We start from the raw sequence: 18,941 nt of genomic DNA on the forward strand, positions 1-18,941 counted from the left end.
TTAATGACTTGCTGCCTGCCTTTCTCTGACAGTTCGTTCCCACCTGCCTCACCTCCCTCATTCATTCTCCTCCTGCTGGTACCCTTCAGTGCAATCAGTCCTTCTTTCCGCCCTCTGGTGCCTAGTCCCACACCCTCCCCCAGGTCTGCTTCCATGCTATATTTTAGGCCTCAGTAGCTGGAGAGTGAAGCAGCCCCACCTAACACCTAAATAGATGGAATTTGGACATGGAAACTTGGGTCCTTTACCACCTTGTACATGTTTAGATCTCTGTTAAAACCAAATGCTATTTGAAATATTCATATGTTAATGTGAATCTTTTGTGACTCACAATCATAGTTTTACTCTTTCGTGTATATGAAGAACTGTAGTTGAGTTTTTTCCCAGTTACAGAAGTAATCTGTGTTCATTAAAAAAAAAAAAAAATCAGGAAACCCAGAAAATGTGTGAAGAATGAAAAAAAAACTGCCTGAAATCTCACCTCTTAGTGATGACCACTGTTAATATTTAAGGGTTCAATATACATTTAATGGTTCTTAAGAGGCTGATATAAGCCTTTGTAAGGCTGCATTTGGGGTGGGTGGTAGGTTAAACAAATAGAGACAATACTGGCTCAGGCCTTTTCAGAAGTCAGAGGCAAGGTATTTACAAGAATCTTTCTTAGTACTCTTTGGTTTGATATTTAGCTTGGATTGGGATTTTATTTTGGGGGAAGAGGGAGGTCATTTTAGAGTGAAACTATATAAAGTCTATGCAGAGCTTCTCACATTGAATGGAAGGCAGTTTTTTTTCACAGGAATGCTCTAGGTATATACTTTATATGGTTTCTTTTCCATTTAGAGTCCATAAAGAATTTTTATCACATATAATTTAAATGTATCTTGAAATAGCTGCCCTTTTAAAATAGTCCTCAACTAAATTGTGTTGAATTGTATAATCTGTGTATTTTTATAATATACATATATTGCACATTCTATTTTTTAAATAAAAAGTAAACTCTAATAATATACTATTTATCTACCTTTAGTGCTTTGAAAAGAATAAATTCTATTTGCTTTTTATTATTTTATTACTATAAGTAATTATACAATATGTACCTTATTGTGAAGTAAATAAATTGATTGAGATCAGATCACCAAGGACAGCAGAAGTACCTTATTCTTTGTATCCAATTTGGCTTTCTTTCAAACTTATTTTCTTTCCAGCATATAGATGAGTAATCAAATCTAAAGTGTTTTACAAAAAAAATGTAGAGTGTAGGGGATTTACTTGTCCCAATAGTGCATTCAGTAAATCCTTGGTTTGTTGGGAAACAAGTCCTGGTGTTCATTGCATCAGGAACAGCTCTCACTTGATAGAATTTTAATTGCTGTTTATTCTTCGCTTTTATGATCACCAGGTTCTCTTATTCAAGTACCTTCTGTTGAGAAGGGGAAACTTAGTAAAGTTCGCCTGGGTTCATTATCTTTGAAAAAGGAAGGAGAAAGGCAATGCTTCTTATTTACAAAACACTTTTTAATTTGTACAAGAAGTTCAGGAGGAAAGCTGCATCTGCTCAAGGTACTGGTTTTACATTGCTATTCCATTTATGTTTCATGATATTAAGATGCGTTGAGGTTAATTTAATTATGACTTTCTCATGCCTGGTATTATAAAACATTGTCACAATTGCATAATGAGGTAATGTCTAGTTACCAACCTTGGCATTTACTTTGTTGTCACTTGGATCCAAAGTAATAGATATTTAAATGTGCGCTACCATATAGAAGTGCCATTAAAATTATAATCTGGACAAAATTATTACTAGTTGATGACTACTGAGCTACAAAAATTTTGTCAAATTACTACAGTGTACTATTGTAATATTTGCTGAATGCTCTTTTATCTTGCTCTATACCAAGGATCAGCAAACTATGGCCCATAGATTGATTGATGCCTGTTTTTGTTAAAGTTTTATTGGAACACAGCCATGGTCTTTGGTTTACATTTTGTCTGTGATTGTTTTCATGCTTTTTAAAATGGCAGATTTGAGTAGATGTGATAGAAACCATATGGCTTGCAAAGCCTAAAAGATTTACCATCTGGCCCTTTACAGGAGAAGTTTGCCTGTCTATACCTTCTATTATTTTGCCTAAAAATATTGTCCAACACCATGACGGCTTTCTATTGCTTCAGTCACTGCCTGGATGGTAAGCTCAGCCTTTGCTGAGTGGTATTTGCTCTCAAGGGCCCCTAAGGTACCATCTAGTCTCTCATAGACTGACTTCCAAAATTTTAGTAACACTAGAGTGGGCTGGAGGAGAAGAATCATGAAGTTAAATGAGTTCAATTACTTTTATACATCTCAATTTAATTTTGGAATCTATGAAAAATTATTTATGGTATAGATTTGCTATGCTTTCTTCTGTGGCACCCTGAGTATAAGATTTGTAAATCATTGCTTTCCAACTTATGCCAGATTCTCAGCCTCTTAATGAAAAATTGATTTGTTTCCAGACAGGTGGGGTTCTCTCTCTAATAGAATGTACCTTGATTGAGGAGCCCGATGCAAGTGATGATGACTGTAAGTCACTTTCTATCACTTAGAATTATATGATAATTAAAACGTCCTGTAGTTTTTGTTTCTAGCTAAGAAGAGCTGCTTAAGGAGGCGGTAGAGATGCTGAGAATAAACTCCCCGAAGTCATTTATATATGAAAAGTTTTATTGAACCTTTTAACCTGTAAACCTTGTTAAACCATCTTTGGGAACTCACATTTACTGAATTTGGCTCATGACAGTAATTTTTCAGTGTCAAGTAGAGAAGAGAGAACTTGAATTAGAGCATTAGAACTCTGTAGATCATGAAAATTAAAAACAAAAAAAAACACAAAACAAACCGTGAAATGAGAAGGAGACCAGGATCCTAGTCCTGAGTCACCTACTGACCTCAACTTCTTCATCTGCTTATGAGCTTAATAAAGCACCCTACCCACCACCCTACATGCTGGAGAAGTACCACATTGCTGAAATGAGATTCTGGGCTCGAACATCAATTGTATATCTAGAACTACATGAAAGCAGCTGTTACTCTTATTTTTGTATTCACATCTGATTATTTGGTTTATGTGTATTGAAGCCAAAGGTTCTGGGCAAGTGTTTGGACACCTGGATTTTAAAATAGTGGTGGAGCCTCCGGATGCTGCCCCTTTCACTGTAGTCTTGTTAGCACCTTCACGCCAGGAGAAAGCCGCCTGGACAAGCGATATAAGTCAGGTAAACAAATGCTTTTACCACATGGTTTTTTGTTTGTTTGTTTGTTTTTCTCACAACATTAACTTTTGGGGAGGATTTTTGGAGGTAATTGAAAAATTACATCTGGTTGTTGTGGTCACTGTCATCATTACTATGTATCTTGATATACTGGAATCATTTGTTGCTGTTTGTTTTTCTTTTTATGGTTAAAATTTGTGTGAAATATAGTAATTGCATTTTATTTCCTTGGTATTTTTTTATAGTCTGGAAATGTAATCACTAGTTTTGAATAGTGTTAAAATTTCCCTATTAGTAATAAATTCTCCAGTGACCTCACCGTTTTGTTTTTGTTTTTGTTTTGTTTTGTTTTATGTTTTTGCTTATTTGTTTCTGAGGTAGGAAAATAGTGAGAGATACAAAAAGAGCTAACAAGGGCTATGGCAATTTAAGGAATTGCATCAGATAAGAGATACTGCCTGTAGTATGAAATCTGAAAATGAGCTCTTGTGTTTTATATAGAAAAAAATAGGAAACAGATTTGCTTACCTTTTCCTGATCAGCAATGTCTAGTTAGGGAATTGTTGCATTTATTTGGATTTGGAAATATGTCAAAGTTAATCACGATTGGACTTGAGCATTTTAAAATCCAAGCTCCATGTTAATTTTGACCAATATAGGAGAAAAAATGTTCTTGTGAGAAAAATATTAAAAGAAGCCTTGATAATTATCCTCAAAGTTGTTAACTCAAGGAAGATTGGGCAGATGGAAAAGGCATATTATGTAGATTCTACTGACTTTTTTTTCTGTAAAGCTTATAGTAATTTATATATAAGACAGGTAAAAATCTGAACTATATCATAGTTCTTTAGATGCTTAATTTTTTTTCTGAGTGACTGAAAACTGAGGGAAAATAGAAAGAATAAATGTCATAAATAATTATTGTTTATGTCAAAGAAATTGTACAGACTTAGTCTCATTTGACCCTTACAATAGTATCCTGAAGGTAAAGAGAAATATTAGCCCCATTTCACAGGTGAGAAACCTGAAGTTTGGAAGGCTAAATGTTTGTTCAAAGTTACACAGCTATGATGAGTCGCGACTCAAAACTAATCCATGTCTTTTAGCACTCTAAATGTCCTTTACAGGAATGCTGGATTTTTACTCACGCACCCCCACGACTGCTTTAATGGTGAATAAATCACTTGAAGTGAAGGCACTTCTTTCCTGGCTAACAAGGGAATGAAAAGAGGGGATCTTCTATATTTGCGTGATTATATCCTTGTGGTGATTTATTAATACTTTCATTAACTCTATGCTGTCTGAATTAATACTTTAGTTCTGTTGGTAATGCATCTCTTACCTTATGAAACTCTGAATCATTCACCGATTCTATGAATGCTTATTGAGCAATCACCATGTGCTGCCAGGTTTTGTGTAGGTACCAGGGATATGGCAATAGCCTCTGCTATCAAGGAGACAGGCAGGCTAGTAGGGAAGAAAGGAAAGTAGACAACTTAATGCAACAGAATTTTGTAAGCGTCGTGAAGCCAAGATAAGTAGGAAGAATGGGGAGAATAGGAGTAGGCAAAGTGTTTTTCTAGCTGCTTCTAGGTTCTACCTTATGATGTAACTGGGGCTCCTAAGATACACAGTTGTTAAAAGCTTTAAGTGACTTTCCTTAAGGCATCTGGTGAGGCACTGTGAAGACCCTTGAGATACATCAATGATTCTATGACTGGTTCTTTAAAGAAAGGTACCAAATGCTTTGCCTGCCACAAGCATTCAAGTGAGACTTTCCACTTAGACTACATTTTGCAGTGGAAGTATACAACTTCCTCCTATTTCTCCAATTTGCTATGGCTGTTATGTTAAATTATATCAGATTATATCTACAGTTTAATCTGAGAAGGACACTAACAGAAAGTTAGAGTTTTTTGAGTGATGATGATATCATTATGTGAAATTACTATGTTCAATCAAACTTTGATACTACGTGGCTTTGACATTTACGATTTTAGTCATTCAACAAATATATTTATGCAGTGATAATATATGCCAGTCACTGTTTAGGCACTTGTGATATATCATGAGCAGAAGAGGCAACTATAACAAAAACTTCCCTGGCTTTGTGTAGCTTACATTCTAGTGAAGGGAAGACTGAAAAGTAACAGTAAACGTTATAAATAAGTACATATTATTTTATGTTAGAAGGTACTTGGGCAAGAAGGGCAAGAAGAATGGGGCTACTGGAGGTAGGTATGGGTCAGTACAGTTTTTAAAAGGTGGTCATCTTATTCTGAAGAAGACATCTAAACAAAAACTGTAGCAGGTGGTGGAAATAACATGTAGATATGTGATGAAGGGAAAGTCATTTCCAACAGAGGAAACAGCCATTGCAAAGACTCTAGAGCAGGAGGACACTACGTATTTTGAAGGTCAGTGTGGCTTAAGTGAAATGTAAGAGAGGGGAAAATAGAAAATGAGGAAGTCATTTAAGTGGCGTTAAGTCTCCAGTGGGTTATAGAAGTTCAGCGTTTAGGACAGAGGGCCAGGTGGAAGACTCTATGCTATTTACGTGGTATTTAAGGCGGTAATGCTGTTGAGATCACTCAGGGAGTTACTGTAGATAGAAACGAGAAGGGGGCCATGGCCTGAGTGAGGAGTGGGGGAGAACAGCAAAGAGGACTAAGAAGGAACCAGCAATGTGGTTAGAAGATAGCCAAGAGAGCATGGTGTTCTGAAAGTCATGTGAAGAAAATGTATCATGGAGGAGGGAGTGGTCACGTGTCAACTGCTACTAAAGGCTGAGTACAGTAGTAAGTATTTGGGATACTTAGTGATTTTCCTGATGTGGGGTTTGAATGGTGAGTGGTAGGGACGGAGTGTTGAACTGTTGAGTGGGCCCAGCATGCTGCCCAGCAGCCTGCATCTCAACTGACTTTGTTCCCTGCTTAAAGCAGAGAACATTTTATGGGGAAAATTATGTGCTAAACATACATTGATGGAATTTGTCAGTCTTCCAAGTATATCTCTGGACATAATTCATTTTCAATAAGATGAGCCTACCGAATGCTTAAAAATATACTGTTTAATATTTTATGATATTTTTATATGTAAAAAGATGGACACTAAAAGGAACTAAAAATACTCCCAACTCCAGCATATAAATAATTTTTTACCAAAGTATTTTCCACAGATAACTATAATTAGAATTACCTAAAGGTTTAAAAAATGCAGATTCCTGAACCCGTATTCCAGACGCCCCCAAGTTTTAACAAGTTCCACAGATTACTCTTGTGCAATTAAATTAGAGAACCTTTGCCCTGAAAATCAACTATTTTCATCTCTAAAACCCCTAGAATCATACCATACAGAAAGAATTTTATAGTTTGGCTCTCAGTGTATATATTCATTGTTTTTGCTTTTTACCTCATTTACGTCTTTCTACATTTCTGTAAATTCTTCATATTGAGGTATGTGTATGTGTATGTATACACACTACCACATTAACTTACCACTTTTCTAGCTTTTTCTGAATAATTAGGTATATCAAAAGCAGTTTCCCACTTTTAGCATTAAGATATGCTGTGGTGCTAACCATCTTCATGCAGGAGTTTTTTCCCTTTCAAGGTCCTTGGCTAGTGTATCTTCCCCACAGCAGTCAAGGTTGGTACAGAGGGCCTGATCACTTTCATGATTTCATAATTCATGACAGACTGCTAAAATGCTTCCAGAAATGTGTAACTCAGCATTTCACTACATTATCAGCAAGGTAGCCATGCAGCTTTCTTCAAAGTCCTGCCAGTGCTGATTTTTAGCACATTTATCACATTTTCCTATTTAATGAAAAAGTGGTATTGCTTTCTAATGTTTTTAATTTACACTTCTGTAATTATCAATGAGATTAACATTTTCCACTATTTCTATTTTTTGTCAGTTCATGCCGGATGAACATTTATTCATTGTAGCTATCCTTACAGACCAGAGAAATGAACATTTTCTTCAATTTTTATTATGACTATGTTCTTCATTATTTTGCCTTTTTATTTTTTACCCTTTATTTTGCTAACTCTTGATATTTTTGTGATTTGATTTGAAGTCACCTTGCTAAGCCACTGTACCCTGTTGCACTAATCACATATGGCTCTTATTTAAACTGGTTTCTAGATATTGTCACATTCTCAGTTTCACATAAAGCACTCTGTGCAAAAATTAAAACTTTGGCCTTGCCAGGCCTCTGTCTCTAAAGCTGTAATTTTTAGAAGTAACAATTGCTTGAATGATTAATTACACTTTTAGTTATACCAGTAAGGCCATTATTAACCATTGGCGCCTCCAACAAAACATGCAAATAGCTAATGTTCTTGACCAATAATTCTTCCTTTTTTCATCTATTTATAGAGAAAAATTTGAGGCTGAAGGTTTGACCATTCATTTCAATATTGTGCATTCATTTGTGCTAGTCTTACTGTCATGCATAATGGTGTATTAAACAGATTGTTCTATAATTATGGGCATTAACTTAAATGCAGAATTAAAATTCACCTCTGAGCTTCTTGGTTTGGGCAGATGTGTCAAAATACAGACCTTGTATAGACAAATTTGTAGCATGCTGACATGCTTTATTCTTAAAATAGCCTCTCTGGAATCAATAGGGAATTTTCTGATTTTAACATAAAAAAATGAATTAAAAGAGAAAAATTGAATCTCATCTTCTTCCCCACTACTTAGAAGTATTAAAAAGGTAAAAAACATGGTGACACGGTAGACCACTCACCTTTGAACAGGTATTGCCTTAAATAAAACCCTTAGAAAACCCTGCTGGAGAAGTCATTCTCAACATTTGTCCAAGGACCAGCTGCATTAAAATTACCTGGGGCTTTTGTGAGCATATATATTCCCAGGCCCAACCTTGCCATAGTCATCACAAACTGAACTAGAATATCCATGGCTGCTTTTGTTATCCTAGTAATTTCAAGGTTTACTGTAGTTCACATAAATTCAATGTGCCCTTAAAGATGTATGACACCTTGCTTATTTTCATGTATTTCTTCTGGAATGGATGAACTGAATTCATTTTCCCAAGGCTCAAACCTTTCTCAACACAACCAAGATACGTGCTTATGTGATCATGGGTATATACCACGCCTTCCAATATAAATATATTCATACACACATTCATATACAGATATCCCCGGCTTCTACAAAGTTTGTTACATCACTTGGCTTTTACAAAAGACTTATGTTATTTCCAGATGCTGTAGTTTAAGGAAATGAATTGAAGAGGTCATTAAAATATTCCATTTCATTCTCAGAGTTTGGGATTCTTTATACCTGGTCATTTAAATAATGGCATAAGACATGAGGAAACAAATTTTAAAGGAAAAACAAGTTTGAAAATAGCTAATTTGCTTAGTAGATGGAATGGTCAGGGGATGCTAACAATCTGGTTTCTTACTTGCATATTTACTCCTCCATTAGACCTTGGGGTTTAGGGTAAATCCCTGAGTTCAGGACCTATACAAAGTCACTTGGTAATCAGATTCTTCACACCGTTTAATTGCAGTCATAAAGCACTACATGGTATCCTAGTAACTAGAAGTAATTTCTGATTTTAAAAATTGTTTAAATCTTTTTTTTTTAATTTTCTGTTTTGTTTAAAGGGAATGTGTATAATTCAAAATAAACCCTTCTCTAACCCAAAATAATTGCAAAGGGAAATTTTAAAATGATACGGCATAAATATAAATTAAAAAGGCAGAAAATACTAGCAAAAGTTTTCTTGGAAGACAGCAAGATGAACAGGGTTTTATGTGTGCCAGAAACAGGAAAAATTACACAATGCTTGTGTACCAAACCAACCAACATGGTACCAATAGAAACTGCTAGAGAAATTAGTAAAATGTGGGAATTTATTGGCCAAAACAAAACAAAAACAAAAACAAAAACAAAAAACACCCGAGAAGTGAGTACAGAACTGACTAGTGAGACAGAAGATGAACTTCATCCAGGAAAGCCAACGTTTCCCCTCTGCCTGCCCTATACCATCCCCTAGGGCAGAGAATGAATATAGCAGAGGCAATCACCATCAGAAGGTCATAAACCTTTCAAGCAGTGCTACATCTGCCAGAGTTGTGACAGTGACATTGTGGTCAGAGTCCTTGGGAAACACATTGCAGAAAAATGTAGCCTTTGTATGTATCCTCAGGTGTTTTTCAGGTACACAGTTTTGGTCTAGACATTGAATCTGTTCATCAGTGTATAATGTTCGCCTCGTGTGTGTGTGTATGTGTATGTGTATGTGTGATGAGAAACTACATTGTTTTTGTGGCTATAAACAATTATGGGAATATATGATCTGCCTAGGTTTTTGTGTGGGTTGTAATTGTCTATTTTTTAATTCCATAGTGCGTGGACAATATACGGTGTAATGGTTTAATGACTATAGTGTTTGAAGAGAATTCCAAAGTTACTGTGCCACATATGATTAAGTAAGTGCAATAACCCTTTCTCTTATATTTTAATCAAGATCAAACGGGTAGAGAATGTAAAACCCTGGATAAAGTATTGCTTCAGTAGCAATCTGCTTCATATTGTGAATATGTTTTTTGACAGTAATATGATAATTCATGATATGTCATTGTACACAAGACTATCAAAATGGTTTTCAGATTCATAGTTTATTGACTCACAGCATAGAAAAATTGTTTTCAGACTGTTATGTATGTCTTTACTCAGGACAAAAAGCCTTTTGAGATTTTCAAGTTCAATATAAAGAGTTGTGACAGCCAGATGTGTCCAAAGTCAGATCAAGACATGGCAGATTCTTCTGGTGTTTTCCCAGTGCATATGAATCTTATTACTCAGATTTGTCTGTAGAGATACATTTAGATTTTGAAGGTACTTAATATGAATCGTCTGGCTTTTCAATGGTACCATCTACCCACTGCCTATATGTGGATTTGCCCTAAAAACTACTGCTCAGGACTGCCATCCGGCTCTCTGTATGTTTTGTTAACAAAGTAAATCCTATAATTTAAAGTCATCATTAGGGAAACTATAATTTAAAATGAGAAGTTATATCAACTATGTGTCATAGCTCTCTGTATTAATGCTTTTGTCTCTATATACTTTTTTCTTTCCAAATTCAGAAATTATTTGGAGAGTATTTTGAAGTTGACCACATCATTCCCTACTCTCATTTTCTTGGTTGTTTGCATTCCAAGTTCTAATAATAAAATGTATTTTTAAAAGCAATCTATTATATCTTTCAAAAAAAGTTACACAAAACTAAGAAATGTTTATCTTCTATGACTTTTTATGGGATTTTAAAAGATCTGAGCTGTTTATGCTATATGATAGGTGTTAACTACAATTAGATTATCCCAATGGTACAATTTTGAAAGTTATTATTATATCAGATGAAAGCAGAAGTACATTATACTAGTGCCATAATTACTACAGAAAAATCCACGATAAAAGAATGATAGTATTTCAAATTGCTAGTCAAATTTAAAAATATTTTGGACAGGATCATTTCAGAACTCTAGGGGAAGGATTCCTATAGCATTCAGTTTTCTAGGTTTTTAATTTAGTATAGTTTTATTTAAAATCTGATTAGTTAAATAGATTATGCTAAGATTAGAACCAAGTATGGATTATTAGGTCAAAGGTCCAAATTATGACTTAATTTTAAAATTCATATTATTTGGTTAGTTGTCTTATAAATTTTCTTCCATAGAATTCTTTTTAGTACTTCACAAAAGAGTACATATTAGTTTTATTCATTTTAAAAGTACTTTCTTCAAGTTTAGACAGCCATAACGGTCCAAACGGCTTTAGAATGAGAGTTTGTTAAGCTGGACATTGCAGACAAGTGAGTTACAAGCTCTTAAACCCTCGGGCAGCTGCACACCCACTGTACAGTGGTCCTTTGTATCCATGGGTTCAGCATCCATGTATTAAACCAACCACGAATCAAAAATATTTGAAAAAAAGTTACGTAGTTGCTGACGTGTACCTTGTATTTAGGCCTACTATGGTTGTGTCTGTATGAACATGTGTGGAATTTTTCTTGTCACCATTCCCTAAACAGTTCAGTATAACAACTATTTAGATAGCATTTAAGTTGTATTAGACATTACAAGTAATCTAGAGATGATTTAAAAAATATGGGTGGATGCCTAGGTTATATGAAAATACACCACCATTTTACATAAGGGACTTGAGCACACTCAGATTTTGGTATCCACAGGCATCTTGGAACCAAACCCCCATGGATTCCGAGGGAGGATTGTATGTACATTTTGTTGCCTTTAAGAATTAATGTGGATAAAAACTTTAATTTTGTGCCTTATCAGTTTTGGCTGGTACCCAAATGCTGCTTTCTCTTATGGCCATTTGACCAGTGTCCATGTCCAATTTCATTTGTGTAACTACCTCCCATACAGACCAAGACTTTCCTTCTTTGGGGTGCACAGAGGTGACACTTGAGTGAGTAGGAACTGTTTTCTTGTCAAGAAAGAAACCTGTATCTCAGGCTATAAAGATTTTCTATTACAGTCATACATTTTGATGTCTATCTATACTATACTAGATGTATTCCCAGAGCAGACTTTCATATATTTTATAGATTTCTTCCTTCTATTTTTCCTTGCCTCACTGAACCTGATTCTCCTTAAAGAAAAATGAATGATTTTGCAATCTCTGTTCCTATTCTATGTAAATTCTGTATTCTTGCCTCTCTTTGTATCTCCCTGTCTACATATCATGAAGAAAAAAAAGATATTTTGGAGAGTTAAAAAGTTAACTTATCTTAATTGTGTCTTATTATTAACATGGCATCACTTTTCAGGCACTTACCTCCTTTTAAAACTTACTAATTATAATAGGTAATATGGGTTTGATGTCTCAAGATTGCTTTTTAAAGTGTTTACCAAAAATAAATTATTATCATAACAGTCTTAAATAACATATTAAATCTTTCTTGAGAGTCCCTTAAGAAATAAAGTAAGATCTTGTTCAGTGTAATAAAAGATAATTAAATAATTTTATAATATTTCTTTTCTTAAAATGAAAATGTAATAAAAAATTTGAAAGACAGTGGTGTAATTAGTCAATTTTATTTTTTTTAATAATTATTTTATTTTTTAATCATAGTTGACATACACTATTATATTAGTTTCAGGTGTACAACATTTATATAACTTAAGAAGTGATCACTGATAAATCTAATAACAATCTGACACCATATGTAGTTATTACAGTATTATCAATTATATTCTCTATGTTGTACTTTACAGCCCTATGACTACTCTGGAATTATCAATTTGTACTTTTTAATCCCTTCACCTTTTTCACCCATTTTTCTCACCTCCCTCTCATCTGGCAATCATCAGTTTGTTCTCTGTATCTGTGAGTTTCTTTCTATTTTGCTTGTTCCTTTGTTTTTTTCTTTAGATTCCACATACTTATAGAATCAGATAGCATTTATCTTTCTCTATCTGACTTGCTCCACTCAGCACAATACCCTCAAGATCCATCCATTTTTTAAATGGCAAGATTTCATTTTTTTTTTTATGGCTGAGTAATATTCCATTGTATATATGTACCACCTCTTCTTTATCCATTCCTTCATTGATGGACACCCAGGTTGCCTCCATATCTTGGCTATTGTAAATAATGCTACAATGAACATATGGAAGCACATGTCCCTTCCACGTGGTGTTTTGGGTTTCTTTGTATAAATACCCAAAAGTAGGATTACTGGGTCCTCTTTGTCTCTTGTTATAACTCTTGTTTTGAAAGTCTTTTGTCTGGTATATATATTGCTACACCAGTTTTTTTTCATTTCCATTTTCATGAAATACTTTTTTCCATCCATATACTTTCAGTCTGTGTGTCTTTCAATCTGAAGTAAGTCTGTTGTAGGCAGCATATAGAAGGGTCTTGTTTTCTTATCTATTCAGCCACCCTGTGTCTTTTGATAGGAGCATTTAATCCATGTACATTGAAAGTAATTGTTGATGGATACGTAGTTATTGCCATTTTATTATTCATATTTTTAAACTTTTATTCTTCTTCTTAAAGAAATCCCTTTAACATTTCTTGTTATACTGGTTTGATAATGATGGACTCCTTTACCTTTATCTTGTCTGGGAAGCTCTTTATTTGTCCTTCAATTCTAAATGATAGCTTTGCTGGATAGAGTAATCTTGGTTATAGGTCCTTGCTTTTCATCACTTTGAATATTTTGTGTCAATCTTATCTGGCCTGCAAGGTTTCTATTGAGAAATCAGCTACTAATCTTATGGGAGCTCCCTTGTAGGTAACTAACTGCTTTTCTCTTGCTGCTTTTAAGATTCTCTCTTTGTCTTTAACCTTTGGCATTTTAAATATGATGTGGGTCTCTTTGGGTTCAACTTGTTTGGGACTCTCTGCCCTTCTTGGACTTGTATGTCTATTTTCTTTGCCAGGTTAGGAAAGTTTTTTGTCATTATTTTTCCAAACAGGTTTTCAATTCCTTGCTCTCACTTCTTCTTTTGGTACCCCTATGATATGAATGTTGGTAAGCTTGATGTTGTCCCAGAGGCTCCTAAAGTTATCCTAATATTTTTGGATTCCTTTTTTTCTTATTGCTGTTCTAATTGTTTTCTGCTACCTTATCTTCTAAATCTGATTCAGATCTCTGCTTTATTTAATGTGCTGTTGATTCCTTCTAATGTATTTTTCATTTCTGTTATTGTATTCTTCATTTCTGACTTTTTTTTTTATGTTTTCTAGCTCCATGTTTTGAACTCTTCATCTGGTAGATTGTTGGTCTCCATTTTGTTTAGTTCTTTTTCCTGGAATTTTGGTCTGTTCTTTCATTTGGAACATGTCTCTTTGTCTCTCCGTCTTGGCTGCCTCCCTATGTTTGTTTCCATGTATTAGGTAGAGCTGCTATGTCTTCCGGTTTTAGTAGTGTGGCCTTATGTAGTAGGTGTCCCGTAGGGCCCAATGGCACAGTCTCCCTGGTCACTTGAGCCAGGTGCTACAGGTATCTCCCTTGTGTGGGTTTTGTTTGCCCTCCTGTTGCATTGAGCCTTGGTTGCTGTGAGAGGGTCAGTGAGAGAGATTGACCCTCAGACTGATTAGTTGTGGAGACTGGCTCTGACTACAGTGGAGTGTCTGTTGTGCAGGAGCTGACTCTATGGAGTAGGACTCACTTTAACAGGGCTCTAGCGCCTCCTCAGTCTATCCTTTGGGTATGTTGTCTGTGGGGGCAGCTGAGTGGTGTTCAGGTGTAGTCTGAAGCTGGCCACTGGGCATGCCAGCCTGGAGCCTCAGAGAGGAGCCCCACTGCAGCCAAGTTCAACTGCTGCCTGTGCCCTGCCCTGGACTACCTGGCATGAGCCACAGAGTGATCCACAAGTGTCCTCTATCCATGCTGGCCTTGGAGTTGCCTGGGAGAGGCTACTCTGTGAACTGAGGCTGTCTGCTGCTAGTGTTGGGCTTGGGGAGTCTTAGAAAGAGGTGGGGGGCATGCCAAGGCCAGATGCTAGGCTTGTTTGGAGTTTGTGAACTCTGAGAGATTTTAGGAAAATCGGCAGCATAAGCCAAGCCAGGCTATTTGTATGGAAAAGCCACTGGAAGTGGCTTGGGTGGGCTTGCAAGTTTGGTGGGCGAGTCTCAGGGAATTACCAGGACAGGGTAAGTGGTGTTAGCCAGGATGATGGAGACCCAGATATGATGGCTGCCAGCATCTGCACACTGTTCAACAAAGGAACAATGGATTCTGCCAGGACCTCTATTTGGGAGAAAGCTGCCCCTCCAGCCTTTGCTCTGAAGCCAGACAGTTCAATTTCTCTCTGTATGGCCCTGGTGCCTTTTGAGCCACTGCCCCAGGACTGGAGCTCAGAGTGAATGAGTCCCTCAGTGAGTAAGTCCATATGCAGGCCCTTTAAGAGGAATGGCTGGAACTCACGCAGCCCTCCATCTCACTCAGCCACAATCTCCACTGGTTTTCACAGCCAAAAGTTATGGAGACTTCTTTCTGGAAATAGACCCCTGAGCTGGGAAGCCTGGTGTAGAGCTGGGACTCCTCATTTCCTCAGGGGGAACCTCCATAGCTGAGATAGCCCTCCTGATTTTTAACTGCCACAGGTGGGTATGGAGAACAGCCTGTTCTGCATCTCCACCCTTCCTTCCAGTCTCGATGTGGCTTCTTCTGTATGTCCTTAGTTATAACACTTCTGTTCAGCTGGACTTCATACTATTCTCAGTGATGGTTCTATAGTTTAGTTTTAATTTTGGTGTGGTTGTGAGAGGAGCCAAGCACAGCATTTTCCTGCTCCACCATCTTGACTCCCAATCCCAGTCAGTTTTAATTTCATGTTGGCTACAACATATTTCTTCCTCCTAATGTTTTGATGAAAGGAATTATAGTCAAAAGATGCAAATCTCAAGCTACGATTAGAATGCAAAATCATGACATGATATTTTACATTTTATGTATACAGGTTAAGGCTTGGTTTCTTTTAATAATAGCTAACCACACCTTTCTTAGAAAATAAAGATTTTTGGTGGGAAATGGTAGAGAAAAAGTTATTTTCTTGGTTAGCTATTTTCTAGACAAACTGATTGATTCTAAAAAGTTTCAAAGTTCTTTTTAAAAACGAAAAGATTAAGAACCAGAAAAGTAATGTTGGTTGAGGGTCTCGTAGTGAGTGAAGAAAGGGCCATGCTATTTTCAGAATCTCAAAAGACATACTTGTGTGTTTTCAAGATCAGTAATGTAACTAAAACTAGCAAGCCACCCTTAGTCAATTCCTCGGCAGGAGTTCATGGCTCATTTAAAATGCCCTTTCAGGCCCACAAATGAAATACTTCTGCCTGCACTGAGCATACATAGGGGTGGGAAGTTTCTAAGAGCAAGCTAAGAAAGCCATTGATTTCTTCTTACTCAAAAGAAAATAAATATATAATTTAAAACTGCTCGAAGTGCTGAAAAGGATAATTAAGAGCACTCACAACAAGCCAACTGATTCTTAGCAGGCAGTTGTCTCACATGACTAGCTCTGTAGTGTATCCTTTAATCAAGTGGTGAAATCCAGGACTTCATCAATTGTGTGTTCTGAGATGCTGTAATGAAAGAGAAGAAGGGAATGCAAAGGCTTTGGGCAGTCCTAGAGAAGATATGCATTCTTTGAGCCCCACTTGGATTCAGCCGCTGCTTCTAAGCTCTTCCTCTTATAAACTTTGCCTCTACCTAGACCTCTTTCGCACTTTTAAAAAAATGCACACCAGTGGCCGAGGACTCTGAACATGGCCAAGGATCTTGAGAGCTGCTGTGTGACTTTTCCTTAGTTTGCTCGCCCACCTGGAGAGACTGCTCAGATGGGAAGGAGTAGCCAGATGGGAAGTTTTACAGAATGATAAAAAGCAGAACATTGCAGGGGGCAGTCATGGATACTGTTCATAAGAATCTCTAGAAGGGTTTGCAGCCTATATTTCACCCATTACACGTTTTTTAATTAAAGTAAAATTGGTATATAACATTATATTAGTTTCAGGTGTACACTATAATTTGATATTAGTATACATTATAAAGTGATTACCACCATAAGTCTAGTTATCATCTATTGCCATAAAATTGACCCTTTTTACTTTTTTTAAATGAAGACATTTTTTATATTGCAGGATATTGAAAACATAATGAAAACAAAACATTTTATACAACTTATGGATTAAACTGTACTCATAAAATGGATAGACTTAAGTGTATTAGTAAGCTAGGAAGAATGAAATGAATTAAGTATTCAATTCAAGATGCTAGAAACAGAAAGACAAAAGAAACTGTAGGAAAGTATAGGAGGGAAATGAGATAAGAATAGGCATTAATAAATTAAAATATAGAAAAACCATAGAATTGATAAAAGGCCAGTTCTAGAGGGAAAAACACCTAATAATATAATCTATTAGTTTAGTTAAGAGAAAAGGGGGAAACACAAATGCACAAAATTAGAAGTGAGAAAACGAAATAACCACAGATATAGTAGTGATATCTGTGTCTCCCCCTTCCCTTATCCCTCTGTGGGGAGAATGTCACCCACTACCTTTTAAGGGCATTTTCGTTATTCTGATTTAGGGACATAAACAAAGTCTCTCCTAAATAGGGCTTTTGGCCTCATTTTCCTAATAAAACATGATTAAAGTAGAGAGAGAAGTGAAGGGTAACAGAACTTGCCACCTGAAAATATGCCACTTTGGCATATTATTTTGAGCTATGGAAACTTGAAAAACAGCAAATGCAGGAAGAGGCTTCTCTAAACCCCCTTTCTCTGCCTAAAGACAGATCTTCCAGAAGGAACTCAGTTGTCATAAATCCCTTCCCAGGGAGTTTCATCAACCAGGGAGTTTTGACTCTTATTGCAGGAGAGGAGACGAGAAGTCGACATGACACCTGGACAGACTGTCACAAATTATCTATTCCGTCTCACATCTATTCTTCTAAGGACCCATTTATCTTACCTAAAAAATCATTTACTCTCCCCTAAGAAGCCTAAATCCCGCTCCCTTTCCCTATTATGATGGCATTTAATCCTGAATTCTAGGTCACCTCAGGGAGTTACTCACTTCTTCCTAGGTATCTCCCATGTATACATGAAGTATCCATGTTAATAAACTTCCGTTAGTTTTTCTCTTGCTAATCTTTTATTACAGGAGTCTCAGCCAAGAACTCAGAAGGGTAAAGGAAAGGGTAAAGGGTAAAGAACTACAGAAGGGTAAAGGGTAAAGGGTAAAGAACTACAGAAGGAATCCACAGAGTGAAATGAATTATTATTACCTTCTCCACAATTTTAATTCTGGCCTTTCTAAATTATAATTTTATGTTTCTGTAACCCTACCTTGTTGTATGTAATGTCATATCAACAAGTTTTATCAAATGCAATGGGAAGCCTGCATGTGAATGGGTTTACCAAAACTGAAATACTCAATGACCGAAAGGAAGGCACGCTCTGGTTTTGTTCTCATGTTCCTGCTTTGTGTGTAGGTCTGATGCCCGTCTTCATAAAGATGACACTGATATTTGCTTCAGTAAAACACTCAACTCCTGCAAAGTGCCCCAGATTCGTTATGCCAGCGTGGAGCGCCTCCTGGAGCGGCTGACAGACTTGAGGTTTCTTAGTATCGATTTCCTCAACACCTTTCTGCACACCTACCGTATTTTTACGACAGCAGCTGTGGTGCTGGCAAAGCTTTCTGACATATACAAGAGGCCTTTTACCTCCATCCCCGTCAGGTAGGCCCAGGATTTGCCTGTTATGAAAGTGTGGCCCTTCTGATTTCTGGGTCTTCCTGCAGAAGAGCAGCCCTGAGGATATTGTCTTGCCTTTGAACTTCCCAAGCCCCGCCAGTAAAAGGGAATGAATAGAACTCATAGATAGTTCCTGAGGGGAGAAATTGAGAACCCAGTTTCTGAAGTCTGCAAGTGGTCTTTGTTTGCTTTGTGATTATTTGGACACTAACTATTGTTTTAGGCTTTCTTATTTTATTTTACAGTTATGCTTTTCAAACTTTAATGTGTATAAGAATCCCCTAGGGGTCTTGTTAAATTGCAGGCTCTGATTCAGTAAGTCTGGAGTGGAGCTGGAGTTCTGCATTTCTAACAAGCTGCCAAAAGATACCAGTGCTGGTCTTTGGACCATAGTTTAGTAGCAAGGGAT

At 36.5% G+C, this 18,941-nt stretch overlaps 1 protein-coding gene across 2 annotated transcripts in view; it reads left to right on the top strand.

The window, feature by feature from the left end:
- The window catches only part of RASGRF2 (Ras protein specific guanine nucleotide releasing factor 2), a 195,103-nt gene that overhangs the window by 90,300 nt on the left and 85,862 nt on the right, over positions 1-18,941 (top strand). For both annotated transcript variants that reach the window (XM_039874956.1, XM_039874957.1), the window contains exons 10-14: positions 1,400-1,560; positions 2,497-2,563; positions 3,119-3,255; positions 9,643-9,725; positions 18,269-18,517. In XM_039874956.1, the coding sequence (XP_039730890.1) occupies positions 1,400-1,560; positions 2,497-2,563; positions 3,119-3,255; positions 9,643-9,725; positions 18,269-18,517 (697 nt within the window). The remainder of the gene's footprint in view (positions 1-1,399; positions 1,561-2,496; positions 2,564-3,118; positions 3,256-9,642; positions 9,726-18,268; positions 18,518-18,941) is intronic.

This window comes from Pteropus medius, unplaced genomic scaffold (genome assembly GCF_902729225.1).
Source record: "Pteropus medius unplaced genomic scaffold, Ma_sr-lr_union100, whole genome shotgun sequence".
In the NCBI taxonomy this organism is placed as follows: Eukaryota; Metazoa; Chordata; class Mammalia; order Chiroptera; family Pteropodidae; genus Pteropus; species Pteropus medius.